General features: G+C 41.8%; 1 protein-coding gene across 1 annotated transcript; it reads right to left on the bottom strand.

Moving 5' to 3' along the window:
* Window positions 1-295: 295 nt before the first annotated feature.
* ANKRD34C (ankyrin repeat domain 34C) lies at window positions 296-2,500 on the bottom strand. The gene has a single exon (XM_033189251.1). The coding sequence runs from the start codon at window positions 2,498-2,500 to the stop codon at window positions 893-895; it is 1,608 nt and encodes a 535-aa protein (XP_033045142.1). The 3' UTR covers window positions 296-892.
* Between the last annotated feature and the right edge of the window lie 17,003 nt (window positions 2,501-19,503).

Consider the following 19,503-nt stretch of genomic DNA (forward strand, 5'->3'; position numbering starts at 1 on the left):
CCTCCTCAGTTATCATTCTGGTTTGGGTAGATCTCGTCGAGTTTTAAGAATAATACGAAAATGCTCCTTATATCTGTAATCTATAATTGTATCACATTCAACTCCAAGTTAGTTAACTTTGACTGTTTTTCACAAGATTTCAACACAAGAGCCTGTGTCAGGGGAGGGATCTTGGGAAAGTTTCATTTCTGGAGCAAGATTTGTCTCTAAGGCATAAGCTACCATGACATATCATAATTCAGGGGCCACATAGATGGGATATTTGGGTACTCAGAGCACATACAAATTAGTATGTGAACAAAATATATTACTGGATTGCTGAATGAGTTCAACCACACCACGAATTACAGTGCCCTGACAGAATCAGAGCCAGGACCCACAGGCCAGAGCCTCTTCCATGGGGGAGTTCTGCTTCTACTCCATCAGATAGAACCCAGACACCCAGATTTAGTCACTGAGGGGTGGTTTGGGGCTTTTGTACATTCTAACAAATGTTAAAGCCTCATTTTCTATGTAGGCACTTTATAGATTTATTACAAATGACATACTCCAAATACTACCTCCTGATTTAAATTCTTGTTTTCTGTTTGTCTGATAGAAAATTACTGATGTCCTCAGCTTAGATCATTGTACTTGCTATGTTACCGCTGAACTCCAAAGGCTTTCTTCCTTTGCAGAATTTTTAAAAATTTATCTTTAAAACCCAATTATCGTGAGTTCTTTTCAAGTAGGCCTTTAAAAACCCAGGGATTATTCTCAGAAGTGAAGCAGCATTCTGCTTTTATATCTTCTGAAGTGGCCACACTTCAACATTAAGGAATGATCAGGAAGCAGTCTCATCCGTAGTCCCTTCCGTAAACTATATTGATTATTTTAAGCCTTTCTAAAGCTTCTAGGTCATGATTTCTTCAAAATCAGACAGCTGCTTCATTTGTTCGATTTGCATAGAATGCCTTCTGAGGAGCTTCTTTTTACTTCTTAAGTCAACTCTCTTTGGTGAACTTGGAGCAACAGGAACCATAGATTTTAAGCCACTAGTAAGAGGGGAAGAAGGTTTGCTGCTAGATCTAATATCTGGAATAGGTGGGTTCAGATTCACATTTAAAGGCGGCAGGAAGCCAGGCCTAGTGTGAGAAATACGATCAAGGAGCAGAGTTCCAGAACCTCGTCGTTCTAGAAGATGTGGTGGCCTGCGGCGTGCTGAGCTGGGGGATGTGCTAGGTACAGTGTCCAGGGACTCCCGAGAGCCGTGGAAAAGAGACAAGTGAGAGCTGTTGAGCTTCTTTCTATCTAAAGGTCCTTTGCCAGATTCAAGGGAAATGGAGTTGGGAGGATCAGGCCCTGGCTGTAAATCTAAGTCGTAGAGGTCATTTTCCAGCCATTTGAGGGATGCTGGCTCTTTGAGAGCAGATGGTCCTAATGGACCCATACCACATTTCTCTTGGTCAACAGGCAGAGTTCCTCTCCTGGCCAGACGCGGGTGGGGAGCCTGACCTTTTTCATAGGCTGCTTTCCAGGATGCCGGTGCTGAAGAGACTGGAATCTTCAGAACCTGCTCTGTGACTGTGTGAAAGAGGGTGGGGTCTTTGCTATCGATACTGTTGGTTCTGGAGAGGGGCCCCCTTTTAGGGAAGGACACGTCACTGATGCTCTTGATGACCTCGTTTTCTGTGCTGGCACCATGGGTCTCATCCTGACGCGTCGAAGCTGCCAGCACCGAGGGCGCGATCAGGCCCCAAGGTTCAGATTGGAGCCTCTTCAGTTGGGGCAAACGGGCCCTTTTGAGATTACTGACTTTCCTAGTGGGTGACCCAGGCTCATTAACAGCCTTGGAGGTGTTACAACTGCTTGGATGCCCTGCTTGGAGGCTGAAGAAGTCATCTTCCTTCTCAGTGAGTGGAGAGTCCAGGCCTGGAGACTTCAGTTCTATGTCAGAGGGAGATGCATACAGTGGAGGTGAGTGCCTGTCTTCTACTTTGGGTGAAGGAGGGACATTAAGATACTGTTTGGTGGTTTTGGTGCCTGAAGACGATTTATCTGTTGTTATAATAATCACCTCCTTCCCTTTGGCTTTGCAGGCATCAAGGAGATGTTTCAATGCATCCTTGTCATCTGCATTTATTGCATAAACCAGAGCCGAAGCCCCAGTGCGATCCTCAAGGCTGGGGTCTGCTCCATTCTCCAGTAATAAGGAGACCACTTCTCCCCCGGCTCTTCTGATACAGGCGTGGATGAGGGCAGTCTTGCCAGACTTATCTTGGATATTGGGGTCTGCCCTGTTGTCCAGCAGGTACTTCACCATCTTGGACTTGCTGATGCTTTGCTGGTCCACATGCTTGGTGATGCATGCCACCATGAGAGCTGTTTCGCCTTTGTCATTGCTTTCATTGATATAAGCTCCCCCTTCCAACAGCAGTCTGGTCAACCTGAGCCTCCCCAGCCACACAGCCTTTAACAAAGAGTTTCCATCAGTCCTTAATTCAGTGTCATCATCCATCATATTGGCTACAGTTTAGAGTACCTATGCCACAGTAGCAATCAAACCTAGCAAAGGAAGAAGAGGGAACAAATGTTATATATTTTATAGCAGATCTGTGCAGCATGCTTATTACAGGGTCTGGGTACAGTCATATCCCAACCTGATCCCAACTTATATTGACTTGGCCAACTTATCTAACATTGCTGAGTTAGTTTCTGTGTCTGTAATAATGTGTCACAGTGGGAGGGGGGATAGTAGTAACCTACCTCACAGGGTCATTGTAAAGACTGCCTAAGAGCGTATGTATAAAACATCCACATGAAAAGCAGTTAACATAATGCCTAGCATAGAGTAAATATTTGTTTAAATGCAAGATGTTATTGTGTTGACTGCACAGCACTTACCACAAATGTAGAACTCTACATTCCTTAGAAAAAGGTTTGAATTATTTTCTTCACTGCTGTGTCCTCAGTATTTAGCAATGACTCACATGTAATGAACAAGTCGCCTCATAAATAATTGTTTCATGTGTTGTTATTGGTGTGCATCAAAAAGACTATTAGGAAACACACCAAAATGTTCATCCTTATTCTAGGCAGTGGGATTATGAGTGGTTTCATATTCTTCTTTTTGCAGTTTTCCCAAAATAAATATGTATGATTATTGTAATGGGGGTTGATGGGGTAGGGACAGTGAAAACAATTGTAAAACAAAATCAATCTAGTTATCCTTTTCCAGGTTGTAGTCCTCACTTTTCCAGCACATGTCAAAATTCATATTCTCCTTATTCAGAATAATGCCATGCTATTCCCTTCTCTCTGGTTGAACTGATAGGAGACAGAGAATGGAGAAGGGGATTGCATTTTTGCTCACAAATGTTAGGAAATAAAGCTCAGACCAAAGTTTTCTCAGCTGAGGTTTGTCAAACCTGAGTTTTCTATTTTGATTTTTTTATCAGTTCCCTAATTCCTGGACTCAAAATCTTCAACCTATGTGTTGCTTGAGGGGCCCTTCACAAATAAGAAGAGGTAGGTGTCCCAGTCTTGATGCTCTGCCAGTCCACGGGTACCACACTGGCCATGTCTCTGCCAGTACAGCACCTTCACATGGGCTTTTTGTGCCTCCAGGCTCCTAATGAGCAGATGGCTCATGTGGTCTACCTGCCACAATGCCTGAGTTTCCTCCTCATCTGATTCACATCATTCTTTCTCTTACGCTATTCACCTGATCACTTATTTATTTATTTATATTACTCTATTAAGTTGGAAGGCAAAAGCTTTTCCTGGTTGAAGTTGAGAGATGGATATATATGCCTTTGAAAAATTAATATGTGAATAGATACTTGCTATTAAAATAAACTACATGTAAGTATATAAAGAGGAAGAGGTCTCCTTTATTCATCCCCCACTCCTCCTTGAAAACTCTCTCCTCTTCAGAAGTAACCACGGCTAAGAGTCTAGTGTGTATCTTTCTGCTTCTTCAAATGCATTGTTCTGATAACTACATGAGTCTGATGTTGTTGTGTTTATGTGTTCTGCTAGATTTCCTGCAAAACTACCACCATTCGAGGGCACTGTGTGGTTATTAAATACATTGACAACAAGTCTCCATTTCTGTCTCTCCATTTCCTTTCTGTCTTCTTCATTCTCCCACTGATCTGTGTGTGTGTGTGTGTGTGTGTGATGGTCTTTCTCTCTCTTCTCTTTCTGTCAATTTTAATTATTTTTACTCCTCTGTGGTCCTACACACCATTGCTGTGTTAAAGCCATATGCATCAATAAGCTTTTCAGTCTCGAACTCTGGAGATTTGAAATAGAATTTCCAAAGACTAGATAAATGAGTGGAATGTCCAGAGAAGGCATGCTTCTTTCCATTTCATCAAAGGGGTCCTTCTTCTCCTGGCCTCAGTCTACCTCTCTAGACTCATTCCCTGCCACTCCAGTCTTCTTCACATTCTATCTTCAAATCTCATTTCTCAAATGCACCATTCTTCATGTGTTTTTCCTCTTGGCACTGTTCATGTTTCTAACTATAAGGCCTCCCTGCTCTTCTTTAATTATTCATCATCCCCCAAACTTCAGCTCAAATGTTACTTCCTTTGTACTCAAGAGGAAAATCACTCAAGATCAAAGAGGGAGGGTTGAGTGAAATTACAGTGACTCATCATCAGACTATATAAAGAACTCCTACAAATCACTTCCTCCAAAAGAGGATATACAAATGACCAATAAGTACATAAAAAGATACCCAGCCTTATTAGTACTCAAGGAAAATCAAATTAAAGTAAAACAAAATACCATTTTAGAATGGCTAAAATTAGACAGACTGACAATACCAAGAGGCATGCAGACAGGAAGCAACAGGAACCTGTTGGTAGTATAAATAAATTGAACTAGACTGAATCAAAGCCCACACTCGGACACAGTAATTCCATGCCTAGGTTTACACCTGTGATAGTTTGCAAACAATGGCCATGAGGTCCTCCCATCCTCGTATGTACACTAGGAGTCAGCCTTGTGTCTCACTTTCAGCCATAAAATGTAACTGTGTGACTTCCAAGGCAAAGCCTGAGTAGGCCTTGCAGCTTCCAAGTTTGCTATCTTGGAACTCAGCTGCTATGTAAAGAAGTCTGGAATACCTACCAGGAAGGGCACAGGAAGTTTTAGCTGGTAGCCCCAACTAACTGCAAGAATGTGAGTGAGACAATCTCAGCCCAGCCAGCTCCAGCCAGCCCCTGGAGGATTGCAACTGCATTAGAGAATCCAGGTGAGACCAGTGGAAGAAACACCCAGAGCCTGGGCCAAGTGTAGCAATATTAGAGAATAAACTAGTATGTGTACCAAAAGACATCAGCAGCCCTATTCATAAAAGACGAAAACTGGAAACAACCCATCAAGAAGAAAATAAGCTGGGCATGATGGCTCACAAGTGTAATCCCAGCAATTTGGGAAGCCAAGGAGGATCACTTGAGACCAGGAGGTTGAGACCAGCTGAGGCAACATAGTGAGACTCTGCCTCTACCAAAAAAAAAATGCTGGGTGTCATGGCTTGCGCATATAGGCCTAGCTTCTGAGGAGGCTGAGGCTGGTGGATCACTGGAGCCCAGGAGTTCGAGACTGCAGTGAGCTATGATCACACCACTGCACTCCAGCCTGGGTGACAGAGTGAGACTCCATCTCAAGAAGAAGAAGAAGGAGAAGGAGAAGGAGGGGAGGGAGGGGAAGGAGGGGAAGAAGAGGAAGAAGAAGAAGAAGAAGAGGAGGAGGAGGAAGAAGAGGAGGAGAAGGAAGAAGAAGAAGAAGAGGAGGAGGAGGAGGAGAAAATAGATAAAGAAAATGTAATATCTTCATATTCTGGAATGCTATACACCATATTTGTATATGCTCTCTCTCTTTTTCTCTTTCACACGTGCATGCACACACACACACATACATATGAAAACACACACATACATATACAAAACTAGATGCCACATCCCCTGTGTTCCTTAATTCTTTGCAACTTCCTTTGAGTATCAGTCTTGTTAATCACCTGGGTCAGCCCCCTCCACAGAGCCCCCTGCACCCCTCAAACTAGAAATACTGTCTTTTCTCCCTTCTTAGTTGTGTGATAATTAGAAAGTAGGATAAAGGAAAAGATGGAAGAAAGGAGAAAAAGAAGGAAAGGAAGGTGGGAAGGAAGACAGATGGATAATTGGGTTACCTTTTATGTTACATGCGGTGCAAATCACCTCTAGTCTAGCTCAGAGTCAAGAGAGGGAGGAAGAGAGGCAGGAAAGGAGGCAAAGAAGAAAGAAATGGAAGAAATATGGTGTATGTAGGAGAATCCTTCTCTCTCTTCAGTTGGAATCAGTGGCCTCCTCCTCCCCTATGCTCAGGTTTTGTCCCTATTTTAACTCTTCCCCTTCAGCACCTAAGGAGGCATCAGGTTGCAGAAAAGGCATCCAGGTTCTTTTCTGTGGTCTGGAATATTTATATCTAGCCCACCAATAGGCATAACATTCTGTGTGGTCAGTGAGTTCTTTTGCAAGTTGTCATTTTTTTCACTGTGGGCCTCCCATCTGAAATTCCTTAAATGATGAAATACAAGAGCTTTGTCTGAGGACAGAATCAGGTGCTTACCTCACTCTTGTAGCCCAGATAAAATGTGCCAGGCTAACGTTAACTGTTAGCATGCTGCAATAATCGTACACTTTTCATTTTAAGATTACTGGGCTTGGCCAGGCACGGTGGCTCACGCCTGTAATCCCAGCGCGTTGGGAGGCCAAGGCGGGTGGATCACCTGAGGTCAGGAGTTTGAGACCAGCTGGCCAACGTAGTGAAACCCCATCTCTACCAAAAATACAAAAATTAGCCGGGTGTGGTGGCACACGCTTGCAATCCCAGCTACTCTGAAGACTGAGGCAGGAGAATCACTTGAACCCGGGAGGCAGAGGTTGCAGTTAGCCGAGATCGTGCCATTGCACTCCAGCCTGGGCAAAAAGAGAGGAACTCCATCTCAAAAAAAAAAAGAATACTGGGCTTAAAAGACTGCTGTTTACATGGCCTCAGTTGACAATAGCCTTACAAATTATGGCAGACTAAATTCACGCATCATGCCAGATATGCATAGCCATGCCTACTTTCCCTGCCTCTGCGTGTTATACACTCACCTTGCTTTCTTGCCTGAATGGTCTTAGCAAAGTTCAAACCTTTCCCACAGTCTTAGTGTCAGGTCACTGCTGCTGTTGTCTGCTACAAATGGTGAACTCCCATACCTGGTTTCTGCTGACCAGAAGAAACTGACCCTGTCCTGACTTTCTCCAGCAGTTGCCTGGAAAAACCAGGTTACTCAACCAATAAGTATGAGGGAGTAACCCTTTGTAGAACAGATGTTGACCAATAGAAAACAGAGGATGGGAAAGAGATGTTACATAAACGCTTCTCCCTCTCCTCACCCAATTGCCTGTTCCAAGATGCAATAGATTATACAATTTCCATAAGACAGAATAATCAGCACATTTGCCATGAATCTGTGGCTAGCTCAATAAATGTATTCCCTTGTATTTGCTCTTTCTCCTCCTTTGCGTCACTTTTCATTTTCCTTCATTCCTACTCCCCAGGGTTTATAGCCCAATAAACTATTAATACGTATGTTTTTGCTCCAGACTGATGTTAACTGCCTCCCATGAACCATGAAATGCCCTGTCAGGAAGGTTTTTCTACCATTTCACAGATGAGGAAACTGAAGTCAAGAGTGAAGAAGTGACTTGCCCGTGGTCATTCAGGAATCAATGAATGACTCTGACTCTCACAAGCTACAGTGACTCTTTCTTTCTGATATTATCCCTGCCCTCCCCCGCACACAGAGTGAGGCTGATGGTTTATATTATTTGACCTGCCCCATGTGCAGGGCTGACTCAACCTTGGGTGGATTTTGAAATTGAGACTGAGAAACACCAGTTATGCTGGGCTGTTTGTAGAGAACTCTGGATGTAAGAGTAGCATTTGTGGGTTAGCCACAAGGGCAGAGAAGCAGAAAAGGTGACGTGCAGAGGAAGAAGAATGAAGTAAATGAAGTAACCACACCAAGACGCTGAGATGAGAGGCAGGAAGAGAGTACTTTTCCTCTATCCTCTGAAGTTTCAACTGTCTTTGGAGTCCATGAACACCTTAGAAGACTTCCAATAAGTCAGCATGTTTTTGTTTATGGTAGCTTGAATTAACTTCTGTTACTTATAAGCAAGTAAACCTTGACTAAAACACTGGCATTACTTGCTCATTCATTCATTCATGATCAAACATATCAACTATCTACTTGCTCATTCATTCATGATCAAACATATATCGATTACCTACTCCAGGCTAGGTGTTAAGGATAAAGAGGTATAAAATTCAGGAATGGCTGCTAAGTAATTTACTATTTAGTAGGAAGGTGGATGTATATTTTAATGACAGTAATAAACATTTATGGTATGCTTGCCATGTGCCAAGCAATGTGCTGGACACTTTATATGCATTGTGTCATTTAATCTTTACAGTAATACTATGAGGTGGATACTATTATTATCCCCATTTTATAAAAAATGAAACTGAGTCTCAGGAAGGTAAAGTCACTTACCTCAAATCACCCACGCAATATGTTGTGGAGCTAGAATTCAGATCCAAGCAGTCTAACCCCAAAGTCCACATTCTTAGCCTCTACATGACGTAATTGTAGTGCAAAGTAATTAATAAGTCCCGGAATGGAAGACAAATATAAAACAAGGAGATGTGAGTGCCAGGAGGGACTCGGGGTGGAGATTAGGAAAGGGCTCACAAAGAGAATAAAACTGAGCCAGTACTTGAAAAACATGAGTGGAAATTTGTTGAACCAAAAGGGGGAAGTCCTTACACTCAGGCGTAAGTACAAGTTCAAAGGCAAAAAGTAACAGGACATGGACATTTCAAGAACTTGATGGTTAGTGCATGGTGGTGGTTGGGAAGTGCACTGACGGAGTAAGCAAATACAGGGAGGTCTGCAGAAATCAGATTCCAAGTTCCTTGTAGCGTTGTCCTGCAGTTTGATGTTTGTTATGTGGAAATAGGGAACCAATAAAGAATTTTAAGGAAGAGAATGACATGATCATTGGCCACAGTGTGGGAGATGGATTGGGAGGCTTGGGGATCACCTAGGAGCCTCTGAGAGATGAAGAGGATCAGAAACAGCACAGCCGGGAGATAGAGAAAGACTCAAGCTGGAGAGATGTTTGAAAGGTAGAACTGAATAGCGGTCCATTCGACAAAAGTGTCAACCAAAATCTAATTTACCTTAATTTGAAAATTTACTATTATGCATCAAAGTGAATAAATATTAAAAACATGGAATACTAGAACTATTTTTTATTATACTTTAAGTTCTAGGGTACATGTGCACAACGTGTAGGTTTGTTACATATGTATGTATGTGCCATGTTGGTGTGCTGTGCCCATTAACTCATCATTTACATTAGGTATATTTCCTATTGCTATCCGCCTCCCAACAAATAGGACCCAGTGTGTGATAATCCCCTTCCTGTGTCCAAGTGATCTCATTGTTCAATTGGAATACTAGAACTATTAAGTGATTTACAGGATCTCTAAGCTTATTGGAGAGAAAAGAAACAATCTGGATTGAAAAAAGCTGATGCATTCCTAAAAAATGTTGAAATCCCATCCACTTTGGCTGCTCTGGGCAGAATATTTTTGTCTTAAAAAAGTAGCAAACATAATGTGGGTTTTTTTCATGTGTATCATAAGAAGAGTAAACTGAGAAGTGAGCAAAGTTTGCCTGGTTCCTCCCTTGCTGTCCTCCTTGTCTCTACCCACCAACCCTCCACCCCCACTCCACCCCTGCCATAACTTTCACCTCTCTGGGCTGTTTTCTGTTGGACGCATTTCCATTATAACGATGGCCAATATATTTTCCAATGGCACAGGGGCTGGAGAGGAAATACTGAAGATTAAAATATCACCAGTGTCAAAAATTAAAATGATGCCTCCTTCATGGAGGCAATAAGTAGATGTAAATGTTTGCTATCTTTGTCCTGAAGTCCTTTGATTATTTTATTGTCCCCAAAACTAAAGATGTCTTATATTTTTTAAGCTGAGAGGAACCATCTTGTTCAATCTTCCTTGTTTAGAAACAGGAAACTTAAATAAGGGATTGAAACTTTTCTCTCTCTGAATCCAGGGTCTTTCACTCCCATGCCGTCTCACATCCTTGGCCTGAGTAGTTTAGACCAAGATTACGTATTTAAAGGTCTGACGGCCAGTGTAGCCCACAGTCATGTCTTGCTTGGCTGGCACTGTGTTTTAAATTTTCTCTGAATGTTTTAAGATGGATTATTCACTGCTCAGTTTGAAAAGGCTCTGTCATTCTCTGTAGTCTTAAAATTGGCCCAATTCAAACATTCAGGTTACTTAACTTGCCTGTGTAGGGATGCCGGTTTGTGTATGAAAGTAAAATACATAGTATATAAAATCATGATGCTAGCATTTTGTCCTTCCTATCACTTCATAGCTGCTTATCTCTTCAGAGTTGTTAGAAGGCCTAAATAAGCTAATGGATGTAAACTTTTATATAAACTTTAAAGTATGGTGTACTCGTGTACCATTAGAAATTATGTAACTAACACTTAATTACCTGAGTGCAGATACAATGTCATACACTTTATTTCCTCTTCTTCGAGTCACACTGACATTGTATTTTCAGTCAAACATCCCTTGTTTGGCACAGTGAAGATCTCACAGAGGGTAAGGGATGAAATTATACAAAAAAGAAGAGTCCACAGACTTTTGCAGACATCTTCAAAGTTCCTAGACCTCCAAGAAAGGACTTGGATATACACTTTCTAGTAGAGACCAGAGCAAGTTTCTAGGACTTTATAATATATATAATTTACATTCATTCCATCTGTGGCTGTAGCCTTAATCTTGTTTCCCCTGTGCTTTCTTGACTACTTCGAATATATGCAAACCTGACATCTTGTGGAGCCTTATAAACTGCTTTAAATTCTTTGTGGAACAAAATAGAATATAATCAATAAATGTTTATGAGGTTGATCCATATGAAACTGCTGTTTCAAAATGGTTTTAAAAAACATCAACGTCACGTATTTATAGTACTTGTCTAAATACACTTTAGTGCTGTAACTGCCCCATAATCCAAGCTCCTGAGGATGTGCCAGTCCATGTGAAAGGATTATAAGCTAGAGAGGTGGGAGCTCTGTATTCTAATCCCAGCTCTGCTCCTAAGTACCTGAGTAATTTCAGGCAAGCATCATTTTGCTAAACGAGTAGAATAATCCCAGTCCTGCCTACTGAACAAGATTGTTACAAGGATCAAATGATAGGCAGTATGTCCACACTCTCTATAAAGTCCTGTTTAAAAAATCTGAGAAGCTATTACACACTGAACTAAGCTCATCCAGAATTCCTCCCACTGAGCCCCGCTCTGTGTCCAGCCCCCTTGAAGTGTGCTGAGGGAAGTGTTCACCGCCGATTCTCCTTCTCTTCTAATTACCTGCTCCCTGCTTTCAGCCCCTAACACCCAACCACAATTCCCAGTTTCCGGTCTTTCCACACGTATTATGTCTTTGGCCACCCTCCCCTGACACTTCTGCAAGGAAAGCATTATCAAGTATTTACAGATAGTTAAAATCTGAGGTTCAGACACATTTAGTAATTTTGTCTAAGGGCACACGTTTGTAAGTGCTACGGCTTTGATTTAAACTCTGTTCCTCTGACCCCAAGTTCAGAACTGTTTCACGCAGGGAATTCCACTCAAGCATATCTTCCCACCACTGCAATCTGGCAGCGTTTAAGAGCGCAGCCATACCATTTGGTAGTTCCATATACCTGGACAAGTTACTCGGCCTCTCTTGCTTCAGTTTTCTCCTCTGTGAAGTGGGGATATTCATAGGACACAAATTTGTGGTGCACTGGCTTAGCACGGGGCCCTGGCACATGGTAAGCGCTTAAAAAATGCTTTAGATTTTTAAGGAAGTTTGGGTGCACCTTCCGAAACCCAGGGAGGCCACACCGTTTGGCTGTAGTTTTCGCGGAAGCTTGGGAGATATCTTTACACTCCGCCTCTTCCTTCTGCAGTCACGGGAAGCAGTTAGGAGCAGATCAGAAATCGAACACGTTTGCTTTTGCGATTCGAGAGCCCTTTCTGGCGCGGAGCTAGGGGCGGTGTTACGTAGCTGCCCTGAACTGAGAGCAGCGGTGGCGGGGGGCTAGGGAGCCTGGCTGTTCGGCGCTCACTGTGCGCCTTGGGCTGTGGGGCGCGGGCTCTGTCCGAGGTACTGAACTCCGGGGCTCCGGCCGCGCCGGCAGAGTGTGCCGGCGTCCATTATTGCCAGTGTCTGTGGGCATCTTCCAGAAGGCCAAGCATGGGGGTCAGGTGAAACCAGGGCGGTAAGTGCTTCTCCCATCATTTCCCAGAAATGCCTAGATGCCTACTTTTTACAATTTCTTGCACATTTTCAGGATCATAACCTCTCACCGCCAGTTCCTCACAGGTTTCTGCAAAAATTAACGACCTTTCTCCCCATTCAGTCCCTGCAAAAATCCAGACACCTATCGCCCAGTCCTGCTCCGCAATCATTTCCTACAAGAATCCAGGCCCCTACGCATCTCATCCCCACGCGTCAATGCAAAAATAAAAAATGTTAAATCCGCCTTCCATTCCCGTCTCCCACAATTTCCTGTGATAAAAGCAAGCTCTGTCCTACCAGTTCCCCACTCCTGCCTGTGGCTAAACAGCATGGACTGACTTCTCAGGAGCTCGAGGTCCCCACCCGGGTGACCAATGCAGACCCCTGGGGGGTGCGCTTACCTGGTGGGGACAATCGCCGAGCGAGGCCACCTGGGTCCAAGCTATGGGTAGTGTCATTATTATTCCCAAAGCAAAATTAGGGGGCGTCTCGCACCCCTACCTGCAGCTGCGGGTTGGCTGGCAGAGGGCACTGCCAGACTGAACCAGCGCCGGGAGCTGGGGCTACTCTGGGCCCCGAGGGTCCTGTTGAGTCACTTGCCCAGAACTTCTTCAAGGTTCATGAATAAAACCTCTGCGTCAGTTCCTTCAAATCATTCCACCGCTCCTCCAAGTTGCGGTGTGAACAGGGGAGTTTTGGGTTTGGTTTGGTCTGGTTTTAAGAAAAAGAAAGAAGCATGAAAGAAAGATAGGAATCGCCCCCGGTTCCGCGCTGCGGGTGTGCAGGTCTCTGCGCAGCCCCAGCCCTCCGGCTTGGTCTTCGGCCGGCTGTGCTGGCTGACGACGCGCTGCTGCCCGCTGGCTCCGAAAGCAGCTCTCCAGCCGAGACGGGCGAGGGTTGTGTGGGTGTGCGAGCTGCGAGGAAGGAGGAAGGAGGGGGCCGCGGGGGTGGGGAAGTGCCTACCTGCAGCCTCGGCAGAGGCGCCTGCCGCCCCACCCCCTCGACCCTAGTTCTTGGGGCTCCGACTCGCTCAGCAACTTAGCAGGGGGCTCCTACACTCCCCAAGGGTGAGCGCGGAGCAGGCGCGGCCACCCTTGGGGTCCGGAGAAGTGAAGGGACGCTCCCAAAGTCTGACGTTGCAGGTCTCAGACCCTGGCAGGGATTTGAACTTATGTGTCTCCTTTGTTCTTTCTGCGGCCCTGCCCTCCTCGGCTTTCCTTCACACACGCCCTGGAATCTCAAGGCTGTTTGTCCACAGTGTAGGAAAGAGAGGGAGACAGGAGGGTGCCAGTGTGATCCTCAAAACTGGGGAGCAATCTGATGATCAGGGCTGGTTCCATGGCCATTGGATTTCATTCCAAATCCATGCTTTTGCCTGCCCGCTACCTATTCCCAGGGCTTCCCGTGGAGTCGTTCGCTGACAATCTTCGTTTCCTTTTTACAAAGTAGTTAACAGTTACTGTATATGATTGAAAGCATAAGGCATTGTATTTAGAAAGTAAGTGGCTCGTGCTTGTAAATCCCAGTGCTTTGGGAGGCCAAGGCAGGAGGACCGCTTGAGGCCAGGAGTTCAAAACCAGCCTGGGCAACATAGTGAGACTTACAAAAAAAAAAAAAGTCTCTACAAAAAAAAAATAATAAAACTAAAATGCTTTCCCCAAAAAAAAAGTAGAAAGTGAGTGCCCCCTCCTCCCCCACCCTGCAGTGTCCTTCCCCAGTAATCAGTTCCCCAGAAGTAACCAGCATTTTTGTCTAGATACATGTATATGCACACAGAGGTTCTATTTGCCCTATGTTTTTTAAATCCCTACTTCTTGAGTCATTTTTAGTAATTTATATTTTCCCAGGATATTGTCCATCTCGTCTGCATTTTCAAATTTTCTGGCACAAAGTTACAAATAGTGTCACCTTTTATTTATGTTCATCTCTGATACTGTTCTGTGCCTTCTTCTTATCGCTGATATTGTTTATTTGTGTTTTCTGTTGCTCCATTCCCATTTTTTTCAATCAAGCTTGCTGGAGGATTATCAATTTTGTCTTTTAAGTGCAAAAATATTGTTCCAGAAGTTGCCTTTATCACTTAGTGTCTATAGTATCACTTAGAGAAATGTACCTTCCTAGTACCCAATATTTATGATGACTGACTACTGTTTATGGAGTTTTTCTCTCTAAAGTAGTTTCAAATACATGTCTTATCATTCATGGTTTCTAGATTTCCCATCTTGCCAAGGGAGGCTTCATACACCAGCATCACAATACAGTTCCCTAAATGTTCTACTAATGTATAGCTCTGTTGTTTATCATTTCATCTGGAAATTGTATTTGTGCACAGGGTAAGGTAAGGATCTGACAAAAATGAGAACCCAATTGTCCCAACACCAATTCAAAAAGTCCATTCTTCTCTCACTGATTTGAATGCCACCTTTATAATACTTTATATTTCTCAAAACAAACTCTACTTGGTTAATGTATGTTATTTTATACAAATACACTGCTAGATTGGAATTATTTATTTATGTGAATATAAGGTTTATTTCATCTATATTAATAAATAAAAATTGTGTTCTTTTTTCTTCTTAGGGGATAAGGGTTCTCATTCAGCTTTGGTGCAAAGTTATGGTAACTTTATAGAATGATTTTGGAAGCATTCTGTTTTTTCCTACACTCTGGAATATTCAAATCATCAAGTTAACTATCTGTTCATTGAGGGTTTAATAGAACATGCCCATGAAACCATCTGGACTTGATGGATTTTAGAAGGATAATTATCTTCTCAAATTCATTGATGATTGCTGGCATATTCATCATCTAACCCCTCCTGAGTCATTTTGGGTAATTTGTATTTACCTAGAAAAAAAGTTCTTTTCATCTACATATTTTAATGTATTGGCATAATGTTACAAATTATGCTCCTTTATAATTTTTCATGTCCTTAAATCTATTCCTACATCCCCTTTTTATTCCTGATGCTGTGTTCTCCCTCACTGTTTTTGGTGTTTGATGTTATTTTGCTATGAATTATATGATCTACATCATTTCCATGTTATGCTCTATTTATATGACCAATAAAAAGTTCTCCATGAGCATTTTCCCTCATACTTAATGTAGAAACAAAATGTGCATTCTGTGTTTTGGGGCACAAACAATACAAGTACACCTGCAAAGTTAATTGTAGATTAGTACCTGTATTAGTCCTCTCTCACACTGCTAATAAAGACATACCTGAGACTGGGTAATTCATAAAGGAAAGAGGTTTAATGGATTCACAGCTCCACATGGCTGGGGAGGCCTCACAATCATGGTGGAAGTCATAGGAGAAGCAAAGTCATATCTTACATGGTGGCAGGCAAGAGAGCTTGTGCAGGGGAACTCCCATTTATAAAACTATCAGATCTGATGAGATTTATTCACTACCATGAGCACAGTATGATTCAGTTATCACCATCTGACCCTGCCCTTGACATGTGGGGGTTATGGGAGCTACAGTTCATGAGATTTGGGTGGGGACACAGCTAAACCATATCGGTACCCTTTATATCTTTACTCTGGACTACAGGCAGCATAGTGTATTGATTAAGAGCACAGACTCTAAGATCCGACTGCTTGTATTTAAATCCCAACTCCAGCATTCACCAGCTGCATGGTCTCCAATGAGACACCAAATGTCTTTGTGTCTCCGTTTTCTCCTCCATAAAATTGGGTTAATTATAGTATCTACTTCCTAGAACTGGGATAAGAGGCAGCTAAGGTAAAACATGTAAAATGTTTAGTGTGGCATCTGATAGGGAGTAAGCACTCTGTATGTGTTAACTACATTTATCTACCTGATCTATCAGTATTCAAATTAAACTGTTAAGGTCTCCCAAGAGGCTTGAATTCATTTTGTTTTTCTGCAAAAATTTATTATTGAGTATGGGCTATGTGACCTGATCTGCCTTCTTTTGGAGTGCTATAGATTTAGCTGTGAATAAGACAGACACATTCTCTGCCTTTGCAAAGGAGCCTTCTAAAGACTTGTCAGCATCTCTTTGGAGATGTGTGTGTATGTATGTGTGTAAGTGAATCAACTCACACTGTTCCATGAAGCAAAAGGCCTTTTGCAACCTATTCCAAGTCTGCTTTCTTATGGGTATCTCAGCTACTTCCTCAGAGATGCACCTTATATGCTAGGCCTACTTGATGAATAACAACAAGAATAATACTTTTTTTTAAATTCTAATAATAGCAATAGAAGTTTTGAATATCTACTACTATCAATGGTCCAGCTAAAAACCACCAGGAACCCACTTACAGTTGAACAAATTGGCTGTATCACTTGTTGCGGCGAGGGAGGACACATACATTGGGGAATTGTGGGGTGTCTCACTTAAGAAGGTGCTAGAAAGAATTTGTCATGGAATTTGGGCTGTGGTTGAGAGATTTGTGGGAGGATTCACCCACTCTTACACAGAGGTTGACATGTGGGGGTTATGGGAGCTATAGTTCATGAGATTTGGGTGGGGACACAGCTAAACCATATCAGTACCCTTTATGTGAAAGTAAAGTCTTTGTTGACCTCTTGAGCAGTTTCCCTCTCCAGAGTATATTGTCAGTAAGTCATTGTCCATAAGGAAGAGAAAGTCAGATTCAGAGGTGAGCACTGAGTTCCTTAGGCAGAGTTGTCAGCAAGAGTCGTCTGATTCACTGAATTCACAGAGATTGGGAGGCCAAGTTCTAGGAGGAAGAGATGCTTCCCTAGAATCACATGACAAATTCAATACCAGTCTTGCCAGGTCTCTTGAGACCAGCATTGTGTGATTAGATATGTGCCAGGATATTGTAAATTTTAAAATAACTTTTACTAGATTTGTATCACAATGTGTTACATGTATATTTTTAAAAATACAGATAAGATATGGATTTTTTTTCCAACCTTCTATTCCACTTTTTAATTTTAAAAATTAGTTCCAAATATTTGTATTGCACATTTAAATTGGCTCGCAATTGATGCAAGTAACACAAAACCACATCTTAAACAAAGAGGTGTTTCTTTTCTTTTCTTTTTTTAATTGTAGTAAGAACACTGACCCTGAGATCTACCCTCTTAACAAATTAAGTGTACAATACAGTATTGTTGTTAACTACAGACACAATGTTATGTAACAGATCCCTAGAGGACTTGTTTTCTCTATATAACTAGAAGTCTGAAGGTAGGCAGTTGGGGATGATGGTTCAGAGGCTCAGAACTTTCAAGGTCAGCAGTGATGCTCATGGCCTTTCCCCTTGAGTTTGCTAGAAGGCTTCTGATAGCTCCAAGTATAGCATCCACATTGCAGATAGGAAGAATGGAAGGGGCAGGCACAGTCACATCAGTCCCTTTTATCAGAAGAACAAAAGTTTCCCAGCAGTACATCTCCCAGTCGACTTTTTCTTGCATTTTTTTAAAATTAGAAATGGATCCTTAACCCTTAATAGTTTAAGGTGAAAGAAAGAAAGAAAAAAGAAAGAAAGAGAGAGAGAGAGAAAGAAAGAAAGAAAGAAAGAAAGAAAGAAAGAAAGAAGAAAGAAAGAAAGAAAGAGAAAGAAAGAAAGAGGGAGAGAAAAGGAAGGAATGGGTCATATGCAAGAGATGTTGGGGAAATGGAAAGCAAGCTTGTTATGATTGACTGAGATCAAAAAATGATTCCTATCCTTGGTCTGGTCTAATGCCGTCTCAGATAAAATACAGTTCTGTTAGCAAGACAATAAATGGAAAATGGATAATGTGACTATCGCAGTGCTTTTTATGAAAAATGTGGAAAACACTGATTAGCAAGAAAAAGAGACTATATTATAATGATATATATATAATATACAATAAACATTAATTTACACAAATATAATTAAATAATGCAGCACATTATATTCATTTTATTCATATCTCCCTTTTCTTCCTTAAAAATAAGCTATAAAGCTATCAATTTAGATTATAATTTTGTACTCTACTATCTTTCCAGTCATTACGTGCTATTCTTCTACTTTATTGTTTGTTTGTTTGTTTGAGATGGAGTCTAGCTCTGTCACCCAGGCTGGAGTGCAATGGCGTGATCTCAGCTCACTGCAATCTCTTTCTTCTGGGTTCAAGTAATTCTCCTGCCTCAGCCTCCTGATTACAGGCACGTGCCACTATGCACAGCAAATTTTTGTATTTTTAGTAGAGATGGGGTTTCACCATTTTGGCACGGCTGGTCTTGAACTCCTGACCTCAGGTGATCCACCCCCCCTTGGCCTCCCAAAGTGCTAGGATTACCGCATGAGCCACTGAGCCCAGTCGCTTCTACTTTATTGTTAATGGCTACATTATATTTTGGTGTATGCATTAATCATAGTTTCTTTAACCAATTATCTGTTTAATGTTAGAGTTTCACATAGTTTCCATTTAAAATAACACTGCAATGAATTAATCTCAGTTAATCTTTTTCAAAATTCTGAGTTATTTCCTTAGAGCAAAACATTTGAAGTTTTAGACACAAAGTTTTAATACTTTTGATATAAATTGAAAAATTACTCTCCAGAAAAGTTGCACCAATTTTCATTAATTCTTTATCATATTTGGAAATGCATCCTCAACCACACTTGATCTAATCATTAAAGAAAGTTGGCAATTTGATAGTTAAAAATTAAAGTATCAGGTCACTGTTTTATTTATTACTAGTCAGATTGAACTTTTAAAATGTTTGCTGGCTCTCTTTCTGTAAATTGCCTATTCTTATCTTCTACTTATTTTTCTGCTTGTGTTTGTGATTAATAGTTTATTATAAAATGTAAATAATATTGTTCATAATTTCCCTATCCAGAGAGATAATAATCACTATTACTCATCTATAATTCATACAAATTCCCTCCCTCTCACCCACTATCTCTCTCTCTTTTTTTCTCCTCTGCTCCTCCCCTATCGATCTATCTGTCTGTCTGTCTATCTATCTATCTATCTATCTATCTATTTATCTATCTATCTTATAAGTATTTCCTTTGACTAGATTTCCAAAACAGGTAACAAAATCTTTAGGCTTTGGTTAAGAATGGTCAAATTGCTCTCTGAAATGTACCATGATACACTCTCATGAGC

The sequence above is a fragment of the Trachypithecus francoisi genome, unplaced genomic scaffold (genome assembly GCF_009764315.1).
Source record: "Trachypithecus francoisi isolate TF-2019V2 unplaced genomic scaffold, Tfra_2.0 Lachesis_group3, whole genome shotgun sequence".
Taxonomy (NCBI): domain Eukaryota; kingdom Metazoa; phylum Chordata; class Mammalia; order Primates; family Cercopithecidae; genus Trachypithecus; species Trachypithecus francoisi.